This window comes from Cupressus sempervirens, chromosome 6 (genome assembly GCF_028749045.1).
Source record: "Cupressus sempervirens isolate cs-2001-9-10 chromosome 6, ASM2874904v1, whole genome shotgun sequence".
In the NCBI taxonomy this organism is placed as follows: Eukaryota; Viridiplantae; Streptophyta; class Pinopsida; order Cupressales; family Cupressaceae; genus Cupressus; species Cupressus sempervirens.
In genome coordinates this window covers 508,675,006-508,702,104 of record NC_143123.1, presented here as the reverse complement: position 1 = coordinate 508,702,104, position 27,099 = coordinate 508,675,006, and the positions used below count along the sequence as shown (strand labels likewise).

The following is a 27,099-nucleotide window of genomic DNA, read 5'->3' as shown; positions in this document are numbered from 1 at the left end:
GGAGGAGAAAAAAGAAGGAAAATAACTATGGTGTACTGACTGTGAAAATGAAGGACAAAAAAAGAGGTTGCCTTAGGAAGGCCTTCTGTGACATATGTCAGGTATTACAACATTTGATTAAGGATTGTCCTTTTAATTTGAAGGCACAAAATGCGCAAGTATTCTTTACACTATGGGAGACAATTCACACCACCTTCCACTCCCTCACGAAACACAAACATGGACACATCACTTAGAGGGTACCGAAATAACAAGAGGAGAAGTAATAACAATAGCAATAACAATACAACTAGGAGCCGAATCTAGTTGATTTGAGGGGATGCCCCCTGATACAATTCAGGAGGTGCAATGAATAGGGATATTTTGCTTGGGGTTGTCAGATTGGAGGACAAAATGGAGGAATGCTCCTCTACAAGTGGTGTGAACCTCGTAACCATGAGGATGCCAACTACCCTAAACAAAAAGGTGTGAACATGCTAGAAATTGTAGACCCCGGGAGGGTAGTACTAGCCATCAGAAGAATGCATTTCAGGAAACTCACATATCTTGATGCAGGTACGAAGATAGAGAAATTTAAAGAATCCAAGAGGGATATTCATGATACCATGTTAAAGTAAGGAAAAACAAGTACCTCTAAACTCCCCTCCACTAGTTCTGTACCATAAACTAACATCACGCAATAAGTACTAGAGGCCACCGTACCAGTAAAGTTTGCTGATCTATTAGAAACATTACCTTAGCTAAGGGTGGCAATAACACAAGGAGGAAGCACTAAGGAAGAACATTCCAAGGAGGATGGGAACGTGGAAGCAAAAGTAGGGAAGGACACCAACACTTTATTTACCATAGGGATGGGGAGGACACCTGGTGTGGTAGAAATGGAGATAATGCGATGCAAGCTGACAAATACTATTGTGGATGGAGGGTCGGGTGTTAATGTCCTCCCTGAGGAAACTTGGAAGGCCCTGGGAAAACGAACTCTTTGGCCAACCTCATTTCAGTTGGTAGGAGCAGATCAACAAAGAAACAAGCCTATAGGGACTCTGACGGGACATAAAGTAGTGATTGCTACACAACAGTTCTTCCTAGATTTCATGGTGATTACTCTCTAAAAGAAGGGATATGATGCATTATTAGGGAGAGGATGACTAGTCATAGCGAGGACAAATCACAATTGGAAAAAAAACCCCTTTCCATCGAAGTGGATGGACGAAAGTATGCAATTGACTTGAGGAACCAAACTGTAAGTTAGAAACTTGCATTTGATTTAGAGGTAATGGGAGAAGATGGTGAAGGAGTCGGTCCAGATGAAGAAGGCATATTACGGATGGTAGAATGCTCTAAAGATGAAACAAGTTCTCTCAACGGTCTATTCCATTGGCAAATGGGGGACTATGAAGTATTTTAACTAGAATGTCATATGTTGTAGATTCAGGTAATGAAATTTTAGGAATAATTGCCAAGGTGCTATAAGGAGTACAAGGAGGTTACAACGCACAAATTCGAAAAGGACAGAGAAATAGAATGTGAAGAAGCTAAACTGGAAAAGATGAATCTAGAGGAAGAAGACCATCCTAATGATATTCTCATAGGAGATGATTGGGACATGCTATTGAAAGGAGTGACCTTTAGAATCTTCCTTGAATACAAGGATGCATTGAAATGGACATAAAAGGACTTAAAGGGGGTGCCACCAGAATTGTGCATCTAGCAAATAGCTCTCGTACCTGGAGCAAGACCTGTACACAAAAGCCCCTATCCAATGAAAAGGAACTATGCGGCCAATGTGCAAGAGGAGATCACTAAGATGCTTGATGCAGGCATAATATTCAAAGTGCAAACCAGTGAGTGGGTTTCGCCCATAGTTATATCTTTGACAAAGGATGAAAACCAAATCCGGATATGCTGTAACAATAAAAGATCCCTTTCCAATTCCATTTGCTGACATCATTTTAGAAGTGGCCCTTCATGAGATGTACTCCTTCGTGGACAGGTTTTTAGGGTATTAAAAAATCAGCATTTTTGAAGAGGACAAACTGAAAACCACATTCATAGTGAAAGATGAGGTGTATGCATAACATGATGACATTTGGGCTATGCATCGCACTTGCCACATTCTAGAGAATCATACTCCACATCTTTGATGAAATGTCAGTAGGGAATTTCAAAGCTTTCTTGGATGACTGGTCAATCTATAGTGGGAAGGAGCACCACTTGAAAGCCATCAAAAAGTGCATGGAATGATGTCACAGGGAAGGGTTGGTGTTGAATCCCAAAGAAATGCAGATTTATGGTCCCTCAAGGCAGACTTCTGGGTCACATAGTATGCAAAGAAGGATTGAAAACAAATACCGACAAGATCAAAGTCATTCTTAACATGGAGGCTTCCTTAGATGTGATTGGCATCAAATCATTCTTAGGGCATGTGGGGTACTATAGGAGATTCATAATAGGATTTGCAAAAGTATCCCCACCTTTGGAAAATTTAACTAGGTAAGGAGAATAATTCATTTGAAGAAAGGAGCAGGAAGAGGCTTTCCAAAAATTAAAGAGGAGGTAGGTGGGAGCACCAATTCCCATATACCCAGACTAAAACAAGGATCTCCATGCCCATGTGGATGCTTCCAACTATGCAATAGGTGTCACACTGGCACAAACTAGACAGGAGGTATTGGACCATCCGGTGTACTTCACAAGTTGACTACTTTCAAAAGCTGAAGGGAACTACAATACATTCAAAAGAGAAGCAAGAGGTATGGTTTATGCTGTTCAAAAGTTCACACACTACTTGTTGGCCACCCCATTCACATTCTTTGTTGATCATCAAGCTCTCATGTATTTGGTGAATAAGCTCATCATACAGGGGAGGGTAAGCTGATGGCTAATACTCCTCCAGGAGTTCACCTTTAAAATCATAGCACGTCTAGGAAGGAGCCATGTGATTGTAGACTAGTTGTCCAAGGTAAGATTAGGCGAACCAATCAGGAAGGGAGTGAACAAGGATTTTCTAGATGCACATCTTTTCCAAATCACTATAATGCTGTACTGGTATGAAGGCATTGGCTAGTAGCTATCAATTTCTTCTTTCCCTAGAGAGATGCCAATTGCAGAAAGGATAAATATTGCATTGAAAAGTAAGTCATTCTAGCTTGTCAATGGACTATTGTACAAACTAGGGCCGAATGAGGGACTAAGGAAATGTGTGATGGAGGAGGAGATTTTGAGAGTACTGAGGGAGTCTCATGAAGGACTGGCATAAGGCCATATGAGACTAGATGCAGTAGCCTGCAAGATATTACTAGCTGGACTCTTGTGGCCTATGCTTTACGCAGATGCTCGGGAATGGGTTCTAAGCTGTGATACATGTCAAAGGGAAGGTAAACCCCTTAAGAGATTTCATGCCACTTTTTTGATCATAGCCACAAGAGCTAATTGAATGTTGGGGATTGGATTTCGTGGGGCCTCTGGCTACTAGTAACACTCACATATGTGGTGGCAACGAAGTACCTCAAAAAATGGGTGGAAGCAAAGGCACTTCCTGACAACATGACGCTAAGTACTATTAAAATTCTCTATGAACAAATAGTGATTCAGTTTGGCATACCCCTAAAGATAACAAGTGACAGAGGGGTACATTTCATGAATCATGTAATCAACACTATGACAAGTAAGTTTAAGATCTTTCATACTTTTTCTGGTCCATGCTACCCCAAGGCAAAGAGACAAGCCGAAGCCACAAACAAAAATTAGTGTCCATCCTATACAAAACATGCAAAGTAGAAAAAGAAAGCTAGGAAGAACGGCTTGCAATAGTCTTGCGGGCGTATTGAACCACTTATAAGGCTACTACTGGGAAAACCCCTTTTCACTTGATGTATGGGCAAGTGGCTATAATGCCTATGGAATATACAATACCAAGTTGGAGAGTGGCAGTTGAACATATATTGGGGGATATACAAAGCCTACTAGAGAGGCTTAATGACTTAATGAAACTAGATGAAAGAAGGATGATGGCGCAATGGGCTACAAAGATAGCACAAAACATAAGGAAATTCTGGCATGACAAACATTTAAAAAGAATGAATTTTCAAAAGGGACAATTAGTACTTAATACATGTTAAGAATGAATTAAAGCTAGGAAAGTTCAAGGTACACTGGTTGGGACCATACAAAATAATAGAAGTAGGGACAAATGGAGCAATAAAGTTATCAATTCTAGACAATAACCCCTTAAAAGACTCTGCTAATGGGTCCAAATTGAAACATTATAAGGAGAGGAAAGAGATTTTTCATATTTGTTCCATAGAAATAAAAGAAGAGGGGAATAATTGAGTCATTGAAAATAATTTATCTTGTTTAATATAATAAAATAAAATAAACATATACAAGGGGGACATAAACATAAAATGTCACATAGCTAACAATGGGGTCTTTGTCACATTTGACCAATACTGTTTGGCATGGCTTAAGGAACACGATTAAGGTCTCATCACATTATGTTGTGGAGCTAGGTATGGGGAGTCTTTGATAATCCTTCAATGCCTACCTTTTTCCAATCCTATAATGTCTTGCATGCTACTTGTGCATGTTAAATCTTATCATCAATTTCATAGCCTAAGTGCAATAATACTAGGCCACAATATTCACACACATACATCCATAAGCTAATTTGCATATATCGATATCTCAAATACCAGTGCATTTGGATACACCATACTACTACTCACATATCAAAAGTATAATCATAAATTAACGTTAAATCTTGTATAAGTCTACTTTTTATATTTGACCCAAATTAGCTTTTTGAATATCCCAATTCAAATTTATATTCTAGGCATCATCAAAAATTTTCATTTTAATGGTCAGCATATAAGTTGGGGCTAGAACCAATTAAAAAACAATTAAACTAAATGTATAAAAAGATATAATGACTATTTAGGGCAAGCATGAAACCATACTATAATTAATTATCCCTACCACATCTTATACCTGAAATCAATGATTATTAGTTAACTAAAATAGTCATGGGTGAATCATGTAATCAAAAGAATATCAAAGCCCATAAAAGGTGGCAATAAGTGTGACAAGGGTTGCAGAAATAAGTGGGCCTTACAGTGTTGGCTGTTAAAGTTGTAGCTTTAGTCAGATTGATTCGATCTAATATACATTATTAATGGTAAATCATCATTTCCTATATATACTTATCCATGTCAAATAATATATATTATATACTATAATATATATATATATATATATATATATATATATATATATATATATATATATATATATATTGTTATACATATTATTAGTTATGTTAATATAATATTATTAAGTGATGATTATGGACACCATAGAGACATGTCTCCTCTCATATTTATATGAGATCCAAATCTGCATTTGGAATATATCAATCACAATGGTCATGTTAGTACATTTGCAAAAAAGATCCATGTTACTCAGAGCCTAGTTGCAAATGTACAAATGAAGACCACTAAAAATTTGTGATTACATACTTACATGTTGAAGAAAGGTCAAAGAGTTTGGAACAACGATCATGTTTGAGTCCATGTGCAAGTTGGACAATTTATATATGCATCACTGTTTATACAGTCTGCAAATGAAGAGATATTACAACAGCGATAGAAAGCTAAGTCGGTGAAGACAACAACATACAGAGCAACGACATGTACTAATATTCACGTGTCTGCTCAAAGGCAGTGATGGGTTGATTCATTGAAGTATGCAACGTCGATAACTTATATATGCATCACTGTTTATACAGTCTGCAAATGAAGAGATAATACAACAGCGATAGAAACCTAAGTCAGTGAAGACAACAGCATACAGAGCAGCGGCATGCACTAATATTCATGTGTCTGCTCAAAGGCAGTGATGGGTTGATTCATTGAAGTATGCAACGTCGATAAGTATAACATAGTCATAAGATGGCGAATTCAGTAATGCAAAACTTTACATACTTCATCGCATAAGAAGTGAAGGAATAAACATCAAGTATATGGAGCGAATTTTGTATACAGTTGCAAACCAGTTATAAAGGGGTTTGATGTGTAAGGGGATTTCTTGTGTAGATTCCACCATGTCAACTGTGCAATAGTTCGAGACCTTTACAACCCCTAATGGACCCCCAAACTTATAAGGTAAAGGAGTACATATTCATTGACATCATCGACTGCAGATTACGTGGAGCTCATATTTCAGATTCCACCAACCGTATTAGCATAGGCTTGAAAGTGTAAATCTACAAGGGGAAAGATATAAATGAGGGCATCGACCATACAAATAGTATAATACAAGAAGAACATGAGACAAGAGAATAAATGATTAATGACACTCAAATAAACTGTACCAGCTTTACACCTACAGGAGAAATTGCAGAAACATTTGACACAATACCATAAGGAGTAGCAGACGAAGGAATTGAGAGGACAAGAAAACTTTAGCGAAGTATATAATGAAGATCGACCACAGACAACTATTTTTACGAGAATGTTAATATGACTCTTCCATTGAGTGCACATTTTTGAGAACACATCTAAGATTGTAAGGGGAGAGTTTTAACCACGAAGGAAAAGGAACCAAATCTGATATAAGTACGACCTGCGAAATGAAAATACAATGATCACAATATATCGAAGGTGGCCCCTTTGGTTATTCTGAATATAGATGAGCAACTCCCATTTAAGGGCAATATTCATATATTGTCCACACAAACTTGTCACAAGAATATAGTGTTACAAATCATATGGTGGTACTCATATCCATCCCTCCATAGTCTTCACCGCCATTCATTATTTATTCAATCAAATTTAGCATGGAGCACAAGCAAATTATGTAGAAAGAGATATCGACATTCATAGTGGAGGCCTCTATTGTTAGAGAATAGATTTACAAGACCTCTGCATACCAAAAGAATAAAATTGCGTACATATAGTAATAGTCGGGTATTTGCACATATATCCTCCATAGAATTCAGATGGGAAAATACCGACAATAAAGACCCTTTCACTTAGGTGCATAGAGAGGAAACAGTTAGATCTGATCAACATCAACATGGACTATGATGTATAGTGACATTGAAAAGGAATGTCTATGTCAAGAAGAAAAGGTTGATAAGAATTATCTTTCCTGGTGCGAGGGAATGATTGGATGAGCTGCCACGTAGATTGGACGTTGGTTATTACCAAGAGGGAATGTGACCAATACCAAATAGAGTTATCTTATACCTTTGAAGACTTATTGGGGATTGCTAAGAAATTAAAGCACTAATAGAGTTTGCGATTTAGGACAATAATCTTCAATAATGATATTTGATAATCTATAATTATTAATCATAAAGGATTTAGTGGGTACATATCAAGATGGTAATATAACTTATTCGTATTGTTGTGAAATGCCAATATTGTTAGTGAATAGAATAAGATATGAAATTTATTTATAAACATGAGATAAATATTCTTTTTTGAGTATAATTTCCAAGTATTGCATTCTTAATATAATAAATTGTTATTTTTACATTTGCATAAAAGTTGTTCCTTGATCCTTTCCTTTGAGAATGTTATTGTAGGAAGAGAAAGATTGAAATTCAGAGGGAGGCTAACATTTGAGGCAACCTTAAAAGGGAGGGAGCATATAGAGGATATGATTTAGTCAACCTTTGGTGATCTTGATCATATTAATTCAGATGGAGTAAACCATGTTGTGATGGATTCACTAATGATATAAATTTGGAATACACATATTGCAAGATGTGCGTAATATAGGTTTAATCAAAAGATCAAACAAATACCTTTGCATGAACAAAGAAAATTTGAGTTGTTGTGAGGTGTTAATGAAGCTTTTAAGAATTCATTTGAACCATCTAACGAGTCTCTCTTTGATGATTAAAACTTGATGTATGAGTTGTAGATTCATATATGTGGCACAATCATACTCAATCAAGATATTGGCGTATTGTGGACGAGTTTGAGAAAATGGAAGGACATGTTTGTTTCTACTGTTAAGCTAAATGAATGTTTGGACCTTCAATGGATGAAAAGGGCAAGTTGGAACTTAGAAAGGAGTTGTCATATTTGATACAAAATTGTTTAACAATGTGGGGGGAATAATAGTCAATGTTCCATTCCCACTCGAACCTTATTTAGAGGGGAGATGTTCCATTCTCAAATAATCTATAAAGACAATTTCTGAATCTTCATGTTCAGATAAGTATTCTTTATCTTTTGCATTTATCTACTCTTTGTAGTCTCTCTTTTATTTGTAATTTTATACATACTATAAGGGTTATTTGCCTTGATCATTTCCTTATGCTTGAGGATATTCTTACAGGAAAAGAAGGTTGGTACTTTACATATGCTACCAAATATTGTGCAGACTCAATCTAATGATAGTAGCTCCAAAGACCCTAATGATCAAGATGGACAAAGTGAGGCTCTTGAAGCAAATATCTTTGATGATTGAGATTACGAGATTCTTCCACATTAAGAGGGAGTATGACACCACTTCTAAGGTAGCGTAGGAGCTTAGAAGATTGATACTCAGAGGGAGTCTAGAAATACATGTGTGTGGCTGCATGATTTTGATGGGCCTACTCCTATGTATATGATGAGGAAGTGATGACTTATCACCAGAAAATTAGATATCAAATTCATAGTGAGTTTGACAAGAATCCTTGGGGAGGAGACTCTCTAAGGGAGTAACTATTGGACTTGACTTCCTAGGATCATTGTTCAGAGGGAAATTTTTTGAGGTGCAATTCTTTGTGAATGATATCTTCTCTATGAGGAGAAGTTCTAAGTGAAACTCCTTGTAATGCATTCTTCTCCATGAGATAAAATTAAGGTGAAAGCCTTTGTACCACCCTTTGACTAGGTTCATGGTGGTTACTATTTCACGTATGATATGTAATGAAACGTGACGATCTTTCATTGACATATATAAACGAAAGGTAACCATTGTAAGGTGACAATCTTATAATTGGTAGACTTGTTATCATGACAGACTTCATTAAGTTGTTGTCCTAGAGTGCTGGAAGTCATGATAACGAACGTATCGACTAGAAGATAACCATTGTAAGGTGACGACCTTATTAATAGTTTGACCTATCTCCTAGATACGCCACATTAACTTGTAGCACCTAAATGTGTTGGATGTCGAGGAACAAGTGTTATCATGGTTTCTTTGGGCCGGATTTTGCTAGACACCATGATAACCAACTCATCATGGTTCTTTGGGCTGGATTTTGCCGGACACTACGATAACCAACTTGTTATGGTTCTTTGGGCTGGATCTTGCTGGACAATATAACATAGTTAATATTATAGACCATACTTAAGGTGGTGTTTAAGTTTATATTAAAGTTATGGAAATTGTTTCAATTGTGTGTTATGAAAGGGGAGAAATTTAACCTCGTAGTAAATTGAATATCATACTAAAATGATCTCGTCATATACTTGAGAGCATAATGTGCTCTACAAATCCTCCTTGGCTAAGAGGGAGTGTTAATGTTGTAGCTTCAGTCACATTGATTTGATCTAACATACATTATTATTGGTAAATCATCATTTCCTATATATACTTATCCATGTCAAATAATATATATTGTTGTATATATATATATATATATATATATATAAAATTGTATATATATAATATATATTGTTATACATATTATTAGTTATGTTAATATAATATTATTAAGTGATAATTACACCTTAGATCTTTTCATGAGACATGTCTCCTCTCATATTTATATGAGATCCAAATCTGCATTTGGAACATATCAATCACAATGGCCATGTTAGTACATTTGCAGAAAAGATCCATGTTACTCAAAATTGGTGAGTACACACATTTAGCTCATGTCTAAGTCTGTTGGTTGCACTATATTGTGTTGTATTTTGAATTAATTTTTTTTGCTTTCTTGCATTACTACTGAAGTTAGAATCTAGTTAGAAAACTTAAAATGACATTGAGGAAAGCTTTAAGTCCTATAAATGATGACTTCCTACAGTTTCTGTGGCCTATTATTTATATTATTTGAGACGTGGTTCTGCTTGTGCTTTAGGGAGATTGTGGTAATGTTCTGGAGCATTACTGATATTGTACACAGTTAATGACGTGTGTCTTAATTCTGTAAGAATTGGTCCTTTTGTTTTCTGCAATTGATGTTAACATCTGTTACATGGTCATCGATGTTGAATACACAACATTTTTTCTCATATTCTCTGCCAGTTGTTAGCAATATTTTAGGAACTATTGAAGGTCCTTTGGCTCATGTTTTTTCCATCGCATAATAAGTAATTCTTTTGTGGCATTGTTACAGTCATAGTGTCCTCAGTGAATGATGCCAAGGAAAGTACCTACCACTGCGAATTCTGAATTAATAATTTCAAGCTGTGTTTCTCAGGGAAGTGTTCCCATCTCTCAGTCCCCTTTGCCATGCCATTCGTTGCATTTCTGTCTCTGTGCTATATTCATATTCAAATATGAAAAGAAGACTTCTAGGTGTCACCTATTTGTAATATGCATTTTTCATACTTTTTATATTATTTGATTTGTGTTTTTGCTTGTAGAAAAGGCAACTTACTACAATATATTGTGAGATGACTCAGTATGGAGCTACACAATTTCCTAATTGGCCTTATTCTTTTTCTCAACTTTCTGCTTGCGAGGGGCCAAATGAGTACAAGTACCTCTCCAGTAAAATGAGACTCACAGTTTCTTGAAATTTAAGCACCATTTGAAAGTTGGCCTTTGCTTTGTTCAAAAATTTCTGCTTGAGAGGGGCTGCAAAGTCAAATGAATATAAGTGCCTCTAAAGTAAAATGAGGTACTTTTGTTTCCATTCACAAAAATATTGGCTAATCCTTTATAGTTGTGCATTGTATGACAATTCATGTCAAACCTCTGGATGAGAGAGGCTATGGTAACATGATTGCAAGTGCCTTACTGGAGAGAATTTGATTTATTGATTGGGGCTGGATTTATATTTATTAGTGATAAATGACACAAGTATTTGTATATTACTATGTGTAGGTCATGGGTTCATTATATGGGATGTTTAAAATTTTCGATTATCCTTCTTACGTGTTGCTGCTACATTGTTGATTGTTTGTCTTTGCTGCTTGAGAACTGTGAAATGGTTGTTCAGTGATATATCTTTTCTCTGCAGGAGTTTTTATTAGTTAGAAATGCTCTCTATGCATTACAAGGTGTTGAGTCAGCTGTTAAAAATTTGGAGATCATTTCAAAGACATTTTGTTCTCAGCCTGCTGACAGGAATTCCCATAGCATTTCAAGTTTTTGGTGCAGAACATCTAGTACAAATGCGTTGGGAAAATTGCTTAATACTATAGCTCGTGCTGGTCAGATCTATTGCCAACTTGGGAAATTTGTGGCATATTTTTCTGAAAAAAGGTCAAATATTGATGAGACAGTTGAAAGTCTTACAATTAATAAAGCAGGTGAAGTCAAAGGCAAGAGGAACAGAAAACATCTAAAGTCTAAAGGTAATAAAAGCAAGTGCTATATGCCGGAGGAGATTATCCCTGAGGGATCTTTGGCGTCATCTCCTCCCTTTAGCCTTGTTAATCAAGCCTTTTCAATTGCTCTCAGATGCGTTCTGCAAGGGTATCTTGCTGCATTAGACACATTGCCTGCATCTGTTGCTCTTCGACGTTCAAAGAAACATGACGAAAAACATCAACTTACATCTGTCTCTTCATTGGAAGCAGGCTGTCTTACAAGTGTTATTTCACAGGAAATCACTCTGCTGGAGTTGTATTTGCATACTGGAGAATTACAAACTCACATTCAAGCACTTGGAGCTATTTGTATGTTGCCAGAGTGTAAAAGTGTTTCAGAAGGAGTACCAGTTCATAATGTTCTGGTTAACAAGGCATTTCAGGAGTTTCCTAGAGGAGCAGATTTGCTCACTTATCTTTACACTCAACTTAAGGTAAGTTATATGGCTGTTTTGTGCATATGGATGATCTAGATTATAAATCCAAGATTCAAATTTTTTAAGAGTTAGAATTTCAGTATCATTTGAAATAGCTGATAGCATTTGATTGTTTTGTGGAATATATTTCATTGATGTCATTGCAATATAGAGAAAAGATGCTCAAAATTTTACTCCTACATAATTAATTGTTTCTGTTGTGTGGATTTGAAATAAATTCCAATATTTGGAAATTGTGACTGTGATAAAACCTGTCAAAAATACATTTGAATTGAGTTAGTGTAGGCAATATAGTGATGAATATATGTTTGATAGAGAAGCTCTGTATAGGAAATAGAGGGAAAGTTATATGCTAAGACGGTCTATAAATGTTAATTTTGGGAAGCCACCTTTACTTTATTTACCACCGTAGTTATTTTTGTTGAATATAAGATTGCTAAATATACACGATGATAAAATATAGAAATAGCATATTGCCATTTGAATTATTACAAAATTCTTCCATATCAAATGTATATACTGGATTCTAAAAATGGTAAATTTTTGTATATTACATGTAGTAGATATTTTACGAGTTGTGTGGAGGTAATCGATGTACAGATAACCACCTTTTTCCTATTAGAAAATTTTCTGTATAGAAGTTCTTTGACATTGGTAGAACAGGTCTGTTCCTTTTTGCAGTGCTTCCCCCCAAAGTTGCCAGTTCTGGTACAGAACTAGGTATGGGTATCGTGTTCAGGTATGCCTGTATGACAATTTTTTGGGTAAGATGTGGCTGGACTTGCCTCAGATTTGGGAAGCTTGATTAATGACCCAGACTTGGAATCAGTGCTTAGACTCAACTAATAGGAAAATCTGAAAAACCATGAAATATAGAGTTTTTTAAGGATTTAAAACTCGTTTCATGCACTCTTTAAGAAATAAACTATAAAGCTACAATATACGCTTCAAATAGAAGCTTGTAAGTAGGGGATATTTTCCAGAACAAGTCGAATTGCGGAATTGCTATAAGGATTCAACCATGTAGTATTTTGAGTCAAACTAATTGACCCATGTTTCATTAGCAGTGGTTTACAAGAACCCATATCTCAAGAATAAATGGAACACTTAGCAGTCCTAAGTAGCTGAATTGGTACCCTGATGCCATTGACTCTAGGTACAAATCGATTCGGAAACCAAAATGGGTATGCACAGGGCAACAATTTTTTTCTTGACACAATTCAGAAAATTTGGAGTCACTTCTGTCCGATTCCCCTGCTGATGTGGTGATTCACTTCAACTCTCTTAAGGAATGCAGATCTGACATAGAGAAAAATAATAAACTTAATGCATCAGTTCAATCTGTACAGATGATATTCCTAGAGTTCTGAACTTTGTAACTGCAGACTTATGTTCTTTGTATTGCTCACTATTTCTAATAATATTAATAACAATGTGATAATATACAGAGAGACGATTATATACTGCCAGAACTGTAATATAGTTTATACAGTGGCAAGTATGATTGAGGGTTCATGCTCTTATTCTTATTACTGATCTGCACAGAAAGGAACCATCAAACGTGAGTTGGGAGAAGGATGCCTGTTTGAATTTGATGTAGAGTGGCAGTTTACTGGGGAAGTAATTTGCTGAGGTAGTCCTATTGCCAATTTGATTGATGCTTTCCCTCAGCGAATGCTGGTCGGTATTTATGATGATAGGAAAAGATTCCCACATAGGGGCATGATCCTACATGGCTTATGCCACGTAGGTGTTGGGCGGTTGTTTTACACGAGGTCAACGGCAGGAATCCATTGCGCAATTCCTCTCTTGAAGAGCTAATCTTTTGAGGATCAACTCCAAGGTTCAGTATTTGTCTTGTGACGTACCAAAATCCGCTCAATTGAAGATAAATGTGATTGTTCACGAGGAGGCCTTTGCTGGTTCTATTATGATCTCGGAATGAAGTAAATCTGTTTGCTATCTCAAAAAAATACACAAAAGAACATTGCTTTTGTATTTTTTGGTTTTTCAATGAATGCAATTCTAACAGTGCAACTAAAATGAGTTCCTATTCTAACAAAGGGGTTAGCAAAGCAAATAACAAAACTGAAAGCAAATAACATGAAATTGAAATAACTCGAAATTGAAATCCTAAATGGACATAAGCTACAAAAAACAACACACTGTGAGCTAAACTTTTGAAGAAATTGGTAGGAAACCAATGAAAAACAAGAGCAGTGCTTGCTAGAATCCACTGATGCAATCATCAGTGAGAAACTTTAACAATCGTATGATATTTCACCTTTCATCAAATCGCAAGGCCATGGAAAGTGCGCACATGCGAGACAAAAGGCTATGCAGACACAATTTGATCATCTCTTCTCAAGCTCGTTACATTAGCGGAATTCGTAAATCTATAGCAAACACTAGAACTAAAAGATCGCACAACCAGAAACAATGCAATAAACTTTTGGCTCAATCACAATTCCATGAACAAAATTCACAAAAATATGAGACATTCAGCCAAAGAATCACTACACTCCAAATGCGAGCACTAAAAGCATAATTTTATTGCATAATAATGGTGGCCCTTGTTACATTTTACAATGGGGTATTTATAAGAAATCGTCTCCTCAATTTGTGTTGAGAGTGATAGATATCTTCATGCAATAAAGTGCTTTTAAAACATTAAACAAACTAAATATATACAGACTAACAATTAATCTGGTGCTTAGAGGGACTCCATCGATTTTTTATTCATTAATTGGATGCATGAGCCCTTTACATGTCAAAAACAGAGAAAGCATGAGAGAGTAAGTAGGAGGAAGTCTTTTGTTGAAGTAGGAGTGTCTGGAGGTGCCAAAATTAGAAGCTGGTCCTTCACTAGGCGTGTGTTGAAGTTAAACTGTCGTTAGAATGCATTCCCGATGCATGGAAAGCGCTATTTTTGGAACAAGCAGTTAATTGTTGGCACACCTTTGAATTGCGGAGCTGCAGACCTGCGTACCTGTGCACCTATGGAGCTGCGGGCCTCGACAGGGTCAAAATCTCAAAATTTTACTAAGTTTCAAAATTGAAATTCTGGCATCTGGATTTTGTTCTTCTTCATCCCAAAGCTATGTTTGGATGTTTGCCCTTGAATTTCTCTATCATCTCAGTAATCTTAGCCGCATTCGGAAGATCTAAAGCCTTGTATTTATCCTTGACCTTCTATCTGTAGTTATCCACCTCAATTCGAGTCTCTGCAAAATCTTCGAGTTTGGTGTCCAACTCTAACATGGCTTCTTTTGTCCTAAAGGCTTGTCGGATGTCCTCATCATTTGCAACTTCCACAAAAATCCTCCTGAAATTCTTCACTACTACCTCTACAGGTAACAACATCTCTTGTTCCTCATCTTCAAAAATATCCAAGCATGCATCACTGTAGTGTCTCTCTGCTTCCAAAATCCGCTCTTGGGCTTGGTCCTTGAGCCTATGGATTTCCTCATGTAATGTTTCCATTACTTTATTGCTATCCGCTATTTTCTCTATCTAATCATCAATCATGTCTAATTCTTCCCCGATATATACATCGATGAAAACCCGATATCTTTGGCCCTTTATGGCTTGTAGAGTCTACAAATCCTTACTCCAGGCACATACCTCATCCATGATATTGAAGTCCTGCTTCAAAATTGCTATGATCTTATTCACGTTCTCCTGCGTAGCATGCAATAACTTCAAATTCCCCGTGATGATGGTGACACCTTTCTCCTCAAAACTTTCTCGCCATTCTTGACAAGCTTTCAAAAATGGGTGTAGTTGCACACCTCCCCCTTCTCTAAGTACAATGTTCAAAGTATGCTTCGAGTGTTCAGGATCAAGAGGACCAACAACTTTGGAGGAATCTCCTTTAAGTCTGTTAAGGTCTAGAAAATTGTCTCTAGCACTTACTCCTTGTGAGAATGTTTCCCATGAATCAGGTAACCCATCTATAGCCATAAATGTTAGTTCCCAATCTTCAATTATGGTTCCTATACTTGCAAGTTCATCTCTTAGACTAGCCACCCATAGGAAGTAAGAGTTCATATATTCTCCATTCTTTATTTGTATATGATCTAGTTGCTTTTTTAGTGCAAGGGTTCTAGTCGCATTGTTAACCTCATGCATTTAATAATTTGTCCATCATATGAAATTCTGTTTGATGTTTCATTAGCATAGGCACTATTTCATTTTTTACTCCATCTAATATAATCTGCATGTCTTTCCTGTTTCCTTTACTCCAGATAGTTTTATTAGGTTCAACAACAGGTCGCTTGGATGTTGAATCAACAAACTGTTTCACATCATTGTGTTCAAGAATCATCGTAATTCTGAATTCCCAAGCCACAAAGTGTTCTTTCCCATCAAACCTGTCCTCGGGTCTGATTGTGCTTGCCATTGAAGATAGAGGGATGTTGCTAGATATGAAAGTTTGGTTGTCAATTTGCAAAGCCTAGGTTCAACTACCAGGGCTCTGATACCATGTAAAGTTTCTGCGGATTTTGTATGATCAGACTAAGATAATACCTTCTTTGATGCTTGCTGAAGATGATATTTTATGATTCAGACTTGTATGAAGTGACGTCAATAATATAAATATTATTCTGAAATGTTTTATTTCTACAAGTATTCGTATAGGGCAGAATTGCTTAAAGGAGTAGACCGTATGCTATTTGTGTGTCCTTTAACTACAACCATACCCCATATAAAAAAGGTAACCAAAGGGCATGTCCCTTGAAGGGACATGACCCTATCTAGATCGACCCTATAATGTTTTCTCATAATCGGCGTCAAGGAGTAATAGCTTTTGTTTAATCAAACTAACAAATGTTAGTTAAGTTCAAAACTCAAATGCCATAATCCAAGGGAGACACCGATCATGCCTAAACAAGGAACAAATATATATAGGCTTTCCATGCAAGAATAGATTTGTAAGATCTTGTGCAATCAGATCAGTATTATATCGAAGTTACAGATTTAACTGCTAATTAATCAAATAATTAGATAATTTAATTAAATAGTGGAAACGTATGTAGAATTTCAGTGTGATTAAACAAATATGAAATCTTTAATTAATTAGATGATGGTGTAAATGTCAGAGGACAAGACATAGTTAATTAAGTTAATATAATTTAACTAATTAATACAAGTTGATTTGATGGGAATGTGGTTACAATTGGGCTAGTATCGTCAAGAAAGTCACGATGTTTGGCTTGTCATGGGATGTGGTTAATTTTAGGTGACTACACTGACCCCTTTGGATCTTTCAATTTAAATGTTGAACTTTTCATATGATGCATTTGTTTTTGATGGGATTAAACATGATATGTCTAAAAGGTTGGTGCTTGACGTGCAGTTCTATTTAATGGGTTTTAATGGTTGGATCAAAACTTTCTATGTTTGAATGAGACAGGGCTTTGATGTTGTCTTCCTGCTACACTGACTGTTATCAATAGTCTTGGTTGAGCTGTTACTTTATTCATAATGTTATTCTTTCTTGTCTATCATCTGCAGGAGGCTGATCCAATTCACCGTCCACTTCTGAAGTTTCTCTTTGCTCGTGCTTGCAGACCATACTTCGATTTCATAAAGTCATGGCTTTATCGAGCGGCTGTCAAGGATCCTTATAAGGAGTTCATTGTTGAGGCATCAGAAAACATGGAGTCTAATTCATGTATTGGAAAAGGATATGCAAATCATTTTCCTGTCTCAAGTATAAGGGTGACATTGAAGGTCACATTCGAGACTTTTTTTTCCATTTAAGATATTTTTGTCAGATGAAGTACTATCTATTGAGTCAACCAAGTGTTAACATATAAAATAATAAAGGATGTAACTTTGTGTAATAAGGATTATTGCCATCTGTTAAATATCATACTTCTAAGTTTATATATCTTCTCTCAGGTTGCTAGTTGTATAGTTTTGTTACCGTCTTAAGTATACATAGCATCAATTTCTCTGTACAGGTGCGTGATGGAGTTTCCGTACCTTGTTTTTTGAAACATGTTTCTACTCCTCTCCTTCGGGCTGGACAGCAGCTTCAAGTTCTTACAAGGATGTTTCAAACTGCTATGTTTGGAAACAAAATATCACAATTTCTGAGCACCTGCATGCCTTCTGCTGCTTTGACTCAGTTATCAAGTTTGGAAGCTATTTTAGGCTCTTGGGCGTATTTCTCAAATGAGAGTGCATTGCATGAGCCTGTTTTAGTTTATAGCAAAAGTAAGTTAGAGGAGTTGATTCAAAAGCGGGAAAAGGAAAATCTACAGATGTTGGAAAGACTGGACAAGATTTTTGTAGGCCTGAGCAATATTTGTAGACAGAGGGGATTCATGGTGGGTCCTTCGATTATTTGTTCAAGTTGTTTTTGCTGGAAATAATAGTTTCAAATACATTTTTGGTTAAATACAAGAAGAGATGTCTCAATGCACTGCTGATTAGCAGCCTTTGTATAAAACATATGATTTTCTTTTTTTCTCAAAATGACAAGTTAGTTGTTACACTTAATGTGAACATTCAAGAAAGTGTTGGATAATTATAAATACGTTAATTGTAGTCAGATTTTGGTTAGCACAAGTAATAATATGATCTGTTATACATTCTGCAAACATTTTTTAAAGAGTGTGTTTGACTTCATTATATTAGATGCCAAGCTCGCTTGCTTAAATACCACTTTGGTTCCAGGTAGCACCTGTAAGTGATGGCTCACAATATTTTCATGGTCCAGAAGGCTACCAAGGAGACTCACAGAAGGGTAATGACCAGACAGAGCAAGGAGATGCCATGTCTGCAACTAGAACGTTGTGAGTCTCATTTTTTATGTAAGAGATTAGATGGTTTCAATTATAAATGTCAAATAGGGTACTGTAATGGTATTTCTCACCTTTTTACTTTCCCCATAAGTCTGAAAAACCAACTATATATTAGTTTAAGAGTTTGTGGTTATGCAATGCTACTTTTGTTTGGCATTTTCAAAAGAATCACATTATAAGATTATGAAAGATGGAAGTAAATTTTATTCTATTTATGAAGACTTTTGGGTACAAGGTTGAGGCAATCAGTGATCAGTTAAATTTTAATGTGGATTTGTATGATTCTTTCGACTTTCTGCTAACATTAGCATTCATACGTGGCAACTGTGTTTACAGAGATTCTTTGTTCAAAGAAGCACCTCAGGAAAACTCTTCCAAGTTCTCAGAGGATGATTTTCAAAGTGAACTTGAAACATTGTCTGAAGTTGTAGATACAGATTCCTCTGAATTATCAAGTGACGAGGATAGCTGGAGTGATAATGTCCTTACAGACTGCACTGCAGTATCGGGACACAAGTTAAAGGAAACAATATTTGGGGATCGATTGCTGGAAAACCATAAAGAAAGACCGGATATTAAAAAACTGGGCAGGTCAGGTGATGGGAATTCACAATCTTCTTTGATCAGGAAGTCCAAAGAAGATAAAGTTGTAATAAAGGATTATAATTATAATGATAAAGTAGGATCTGAAATGTTTCTTTATGGTCCAACAGAGAGCAGAAAGCTTGATTCACTGATTTCGGACTATCAAAGAGGAACATACTGGACACAGAGTGGTCTCCCCAGAAATCCATTTCTTGATGCACTAGCATGCGAAAAAAATTCAAATGATTATCTTTTGCCAGATTTTTCTGACAGTGATAGTGCATGGGATGTTGCATTTGGTAGTGCCTTGGGTTCTGTGCAGAGTTACACACCAGGTTTGAAAAAAACATCTCTTCAGAATTCTAAAATGGAATCCAAACCATTTACGACAAAAAGTTACATGAATCATGAATTTTCAATTTTTCCCATTGTAGATGGTCACCATTCTTTGGATCATCAAATTAGTTGCAGTTATATGGCTTTTCATCCACTTCTGACAAGAAATGCTTGGGGCCATCTGCAGTACCTTATTCCTGAAAGGAGTCTTAGTGAGCGGCAGGCAAACAGTCTCCCTTACTATGATTTTTCTTCTGTAACAGAAAACCCTGAAACTTTTGGAAAGAACATGGCTTTAATGGATGTTGGAGTTGACCACTTCTTGGCTGAGCACCACGAGTGCATGGAAAACAGACATTCCAATACCCGTAGGATGGTCAATCATGAGAATGATAGGACAACCCTGACAGACGATTGCAAACAGAGTTCTGAAAGTGTTATTGTAAAAGAAACACAGCCATCTGGAGATATCTTTTCTGAACTTGGCCATAATGACATGATTCACAGAAGAAAATTTGCAGATCCCAACATTAATTATTTAATGTCAGATTGTTACAATGAGGACAGCTGTTCAAAAGTGTTTGGAGGTGCCAAGTGGGAGACATCTTTAGGGTATTCTGAGAATGAAGAAAGATTGGAAACAGGGGAATTTGAGGAAGACTCAGAAACTGCATCAGAGATTCCATTGGATGTTGTTATTGACAAGTGTATTGTGCAGGAGATTATGCTTCAGTATCCTTCCAATTGTGTTGTTCTTTGTTCTTCTCAAGCCATTTTAAAGACAATATTTAGTTAATGATTTGCTTCCATTTTCTCAAGACATCTTAAAAACCACATTGAGCCAATGATTTGCTTCCATTTGCTCAATTTTATTAGATATCTTAAAAGATACATCATTGCTATGGCTTCAATGGGAACTGCCTGCATTTTAGCTAGAAGAATCTCATAAACAACTGATGCCTTCAAGTTGAATTTGCTTGTGGTCATGCTTATTGAATTCTTTCTATTTACATCCATTTGGTGTCAGAAATACTGCTAGCCTAAACTTCATATCCATAAATGATTGAATAGTTTCCCAATCCCATAACTTTGCCTCTCTGCATTTAATTTAAAGAGTAGAATGCACTTTAAACTCTCCCAATTTTTGTTATTGTTTTGCATTCAAACTAAGCTTATTGTTGAAGTCAATCCGAGGTATCCATAGTCCATTACTTCCACTAGAATACTTCTATATAAGTGATACTCATTAAAAGAGAACTATTTTGCTTCTATAGATTATCTTTCTTTTGACACCTCTATTTTTCTTGAGCATACATTTGCTGTTTTTTCTGATAGGATATGACTGAGATTATGTCCCACTTCTCCATGATAATCTCCCAAGCTCAGCAGGGAAGTATCCTAGCATGGATTTATGCTGATTGCATATCTGGGAGATATTCATGTTGTATTCAATTTAAATAAATATAAGATACACGATAACAGATTTGGGAGGGATCAGTAAACACATTACCTAGCTTAGGACAAATGGTTGTAGAGTCGACCTAGAGAATATTATATAACATTTGAGATTTGAATGCAATTATTTTATGTATTATATATTTAAAACATTAAAACAATCTAAATCCTGTAGAATCTTCTAATATTGTGTTGAGGAGTTTATTGAAGTTGTAAATTTAGATCTTGGAATTCTTTGAGGATCTTGGAATTATCCTGCTTTATACTAGGATAACAATCAATCTGGGTCATTCTTGAGATCATAATGTAGTTATAGAAGGTTGTCGAGAAGCATACCTATATTCATAAATTTTGGTGGCATGACTGTTCTTGGACTACTTTAATCAGTTGTCCAAATTGTTTAGTTCAGTTATTAATTGTTCATTAATTTGTCGATTTGGCTTTGTTACACACATATAGACACTCATAGACACAGATGGACACATGCATGTACATGCTTACACAGACACACAAGTGCATAGGTGTGCACACACACTCACACACCGACACACCCATACACAATCAATTTAGAACTCAAAAGATAGTTATAAAACCAATATTAAATTTTTAAAAATGCAACTGCACATGAATGATCAAGACATATCATGATAGTGATATTTTTCAATAGCATTGATGTCATCAGTTGGTTAATTGGAATCACATTAGCACCAAACCTTTCCCACTAGCTGCACTATGCTTTTCGTTCTTGATGTTATCTCTCATAGATCCTCTAGGTATGCATAACTGAACTCCTTTAAACAACTTATCTATCACCATTTGATCTTTACAAGCTGTCCAACGTTCTACAAAATCAGGATCAGTTTCATACAAGTATTTCAGCTCATCAAAACCAAGTACCTCAACTCTCATCTCTGTTAGTAAATTTCTTCAACTCAAATCATCAACAACTTTATTTGACTGTCCACTCTTGTGCTTCAATGAAAAAGTAAAGTTATGCAAATACTCAACCCACTTCATATGTATCTGAGTCAACTTATTCTGATTTCCCAAATACTGCAAAGCTTTATGGTTAGTATACAACACAAAATCTTTTGGCATCAAATAATGCCACCATTTCTTCAAAGCTTGAACAATAGCATAGAATTCTTGATCTTAAACTAAATATTTCCTCTTAGCATGATTTAACTTTACACTAAAGAAAGCTATAGGTCTTCCTTCTTGACTCAAAACAACTCCTATAACACTTCCACTAGCATCACATTCAATTTGAAAACTTTACTGAAATCAGGCAAAGCAAGTATAGGTATTTTTGCAATCTTTTGCTTCAATGTTTCAAAACTCTTTTGTGCTCCATGTGTCCATTTGAAATCCTTTTTATCCCCTGTCATAGTCTCAGTCGTAGCATTACAAATAGAAATGAAACTTCTGACAAACTTTCTATAAAACTTGCCAATCCATAAAATGATCTAATTTCTCCAACACTCTTGGGTGCAGGACAATCAAGAATAGCTTTTACATTGTTAGGATCCATCTTTAAACCATCAACTAAAATAACGAAACCAAGGTACACTATCTCTTCCTTCATGAATGAACATTTCTTCAAGTCAATCAACAATTTCTCCTCTTTCAATCTTTGCAATACTTGTCTGATATGCTCAAGGTGTTCCTCTTTAGTTTTATTGAATATCAAAATGTCATCAAGATATACAATCACAAACTTACCCAAGAATTTCTTCAAAATTGCATTCATCAACCTCATAAAAGTACTAGGTGCATTAGATAAACCAAAAGGAATAACTAACCACTCATACAAACCCTCATTAGTCTTAAAAGCAATTTTCCATTGATCACTTTCTCTAATTTTGATATGATGATAGCCACTTTTCAAATCAATCTTGGTAAATTACTTCGCTCCACTCAAATAGTCCATTATATCATCCATCCTAGGAAAAGGAAATCGATACTTTAGTGATATCTTGTTTATAGCTCTAGAATCAATGCACATTCTCCATTCTTTTTAGGTGCTAATACAATAGGTACTGCACAAGGACTCAAACTTACTCGAATAGACCTTTCTCAAGTAGTTCTTGCACTTGTCTATTCAATTCAACATTTTTAGCAGGTGTAAGCCTATGTGGTGCTTTTTTAGGCAAACTAGCTCCATTTATCAAATCCATAAGTTGACTAATACTTTTGGCAAGAGGTAAACCATCAGGAACATTATCAGTAATGATGTCTGAAAACTTCGCCAACAAAGATTCAATCTCAAGTGCATGTTCTAATTCATCTTGTTCTAATCTATACTTCACTGTTATCTTGTTTATAGCTCTAGAATCAATGCACATTCTCCATTCTTTTTAGGTGCTAATATAGTAGGTATTGCACAAGGACTCTGTTTACCGTACTGGGTAAAGAAATCAACACACAGACAATAGATATGAATAGCAGGACTTCTTATTATTATTCGCATATGCCAAAACATTACATTATGCTTCATAAGATGATTTACAATAATCCCGAAGGGTGTATAAATACTTTCCAAAAAACCTTCCCGAAGGAGTCCGTCGGCCACATACAACATGTCGCTACATAACAAGAACCTTCCCGAAGGGACCTGTCGGCTGTATAACAATAACCTTTCCGAAGGGACCTGTCGGCTGATACACAATTTCTACTGACATCATCCCCCCCAAAAGAAAAAGTAGTCTCCGGATGACAATTACAAACAAAATACATTAACAGAGTGACTACAACAAAAAATCTACTTCTGTCACATCACTTCCACATTCATCCCGTTACATCTGTAGCCTCTGCTAACACAATACTGTCTCCTCAAGCTGAACTTGATAGCCACGCGTGTTGCTTTCTCTGCTTCCAACACCGGGTCCACTGAGCTAAGTGTCACTGTACTGCCTTCTGGATGACCCACTCCTCTCGAGCTCTCTGTACATCCACCAAGACAGCCTCTCGGCCAACACCTACTCCCAGTGCCTCTGGTACACAGACACTCCATGCCTGCAACAACTTCAAGTCTTCTCAACTGGTCACATTTCACGACTGATATCCGCAACGACTGGGGGTCCAAGGGGCAACACCCCCGGCGGGGTCAAGGGGCAGTGTCCCCGTGAAGACCAAATTAGCACTTCGAAACCCATACAAAACTGCATGGAACACACTATTTCTGTCATTTTTTGCAGATTCTACACTCTTTTTGGCAATCGTTGATGCTTCCCCTTCCCTTTGGTATCCTCCGTTACTCATTCTAAGCATGCTTGATTTGTGGACATTTTTTTTTTTTTAAGAAAACCCCCTGCCACCCTCTGCCATGTTACGCCAATTTCTTATGCAATAACCTGGAATGCCATTCAAAATGCAATAACACGCAGAAGGCGTATGCCCAAACTTGTAGAATCCATATGCCACATTATGCAAAAACCCTGCACCACAATATGCAAAATCCGTACGACAGATCCCTTCAAAAAACTTTACACCAAAATATGCTAATGCTACACTAAAAAATCCGTACACCAAGCCGTGTGTTGAGTGTTGAGAATGGAAGCCGTACGCCAAACTGGGATTCAATATCTTCTTCAAAATCCATATGACCAACTATATGAATTTCTCCTTCATCTCCGTATGCTGAAGGGAACTCACCAAAATCTGTATGTTGAAGAGAACTCTCAAAATCCGTACGCCGTACTTAGACTTGTTTCATGTGTTACAATCTTGAAATCTGTACTGTGACTTTACCATAGAAATCCGTACATTGGCTGCTTAGAAAATCCGTACGGTGACCATGTTGGAAAATTCGTACGATGGCTGTTTAAAAAAAAAATCCGCACTGAGACTCCCAAATTCTATACAACAAATAACATATACATGAGGAAATTCGTACGGCAAGCTTTTTAACAAAGCCATACGGTAACTTAACCTCCAAAATCCGTACGGTGACTGGCTCCCAGAATCCGTATGATGGTGGTCATTTAAGAAGCCGTACATTAGCTGGCTTTAGAACCCTTATGGTGGCTTGGGCTGGAAAAGCCGTATGGTGACCTTGACTCAAACAGCTTACTTGGAAATCCGTACGGTTCTTGGTTTCCAAAATCCATACGGTAGCTTTTTTTTTTTCTAAATTTAAAATTTAAAATCTCACTTTTGGAACAATTATGTACAATATTTACGTATATACAGTACTTACAATCTTTTCTCAGTTGTTCGTCCACGGGGGTGCATTACTTCTTCCATGGTAGACATTCAACTTCGACCGATTCATTGCATCGGCCACTTCCTTTTCGTCTAGTGTCGATAACTTCATCGCTCCATTATCACCAACTTCCCGTATCTTGTATAGTTCTACCCATTTGACGCTAAACTTCCCGAGTTTGATCTCATTCTGACCGTCGTACTTCAATCTCAGGTGCATGTTCTAATTCATCTTGTTTCTCAGTTTTTCTAGAAATCAAATCAAAGCAAAACAAACATTCTATTTCTTCATAGGTTCAATAAATTGATTTCCATCAACCAAGTATACTTTGACTATGGTACAATGATTCTCCTCAAGCTTTTCAACCAAAGCCAATAATACTTGTTTCTTTCCATCAACCCAAACAATATATTGATTTAATCAACCATCATGCAAAGCTTGTCTATCATACTACCAACATCTACTCAAAAGAATATGACAACAATCCATAGGCATAATATCACACAAGACTTCATCATGATAATTCTCAATTTTGAATTTAACAAAGCATTGTTCACTTACAAGTAGATTACTTCTGGAGCCAGGCAACACGGTAGGGTTTAGGATGTCTCAATCTCTGCAACAACAACTTATTAATCAACTCCTCAGATGCCAAATTATTAGAACTTCCACTATCAATGATTACAACATTTTCCAATGATCTTACATCTAGTCTTGAACAAGCTTCTTCTTAGAACAGGTTCTTCACTGATTTATTCATTCCACAAGATCCTTTGCAACATCAGGTTCTCACGATTTTTAGGTTCATTAGGTGTTTCAACAACTTCTTCACAAGCCAAAGTGTTTCTGCTACTGCCTCCAATCTTCTTCCTAGAGTTAGTACACTCAAAAACCCTATGTCTTTCTCCACATTTGAAACAAGTGCCCTTAAACGAAGTTCTTTCCTTTCTTTTTCTACTATTACCATTCATAGAGTAACTGTTATAGCTACCTCTAGTGTAGTCACCTCTTTGTTCAGCAAGTCCTTTTCATTCCATCTTTCTCTTATCTTGCATCACATTGTCATATCTGCTATTTTCTCCATAATTTCTGCCTCTGCTTCTTTGAACTCTGCCACTTCTACCTCGTTGTCTTTGATCATGTTTCTTTGCCAATCTTTCTTCAGCTTTCATGGCATATTGATATGATTCTAACACACTATCCGTCTTAACATAGTTGATCTCATCTTGAATCGATGTCCTCAAACCATTAAGGTATCTAGCCACATTCTCAACTTCATCATCTACATGTCTAGATCTGATATCCAACTTGTAGAATTCCTCGGTATATTTCTTCAGACTCGTGCCCTTTTGCCTCAAATTTTGCATTTTCCTCAACAAATTGACTTGGTAATTTGTAGGGAGAAACTTTTCCTTCATCTTCGCAATCATTTTCGCCCATATCTTGATATTTTTTTTTTTCCCTCTCTTCTGTCTCTCAGTTTGCAAATGATCCCACCAAAGTGAAACATGTCCCTTCAATTTTGTGATTGCTATCTTCACCTTCTTGTTATCAGGAATACCTTCATACTTAGTATTTATCCATCTCATAGATCCAATCCAATACTGCATTAGTCTCAAGTCTTCCATCATAGCAAGTAACTTTAATAGAAGGTCTAGTATTCGCCCTAGACAAAACTCTCGAAAGCTTTTTCTTCATCTTGTTCAACTTTAGGTTCAGGA

General features: G+C 36.3%; 1 protein-coding gene across 4 annotated transcripts in view; it reads left to right on the top strand.

The window, feature by feature from the left end:
- LOC149553254 (Spc97 / Spc98 family of spindle pole body (SBP) component) overlaps window positions 1-27,099 on the top strand; it is a 159,522-nt gene that overhangs the window by 13,212 nt on the left and 119,211 nt on the right. For 2 of the 4 annotated variants that reach the window (XM_089788715.1, XM_089788717.1), the window contains exons 2-6: window positions 11,195-11,980; window positions 17,501-17,719; window positions 17,953-18,321; window positions 18,671-18,789; window positions 19,135-20,451. In XM_089788715.1, coding sequence (XP_089644841.1) covers window positions 11,195-11,980; window positions 17,501-17,719; window positions 17,953-18,321; window positions 18,671-18,789; window positions 19,135-20,451 — 2,810 coding nt within the window. The remainder of the gene's footprint in view (window positions 1-11,194; window positions 11,981-17,500; window positions 17,720-17,952; window positions 18,322-18,670; window positions 18,790-19,134; window positions 20,452-27,099) is intronic. The other 2 variants (XM_089788716.1, XM_089788718.1) reach the window with 2 other exon arrangements.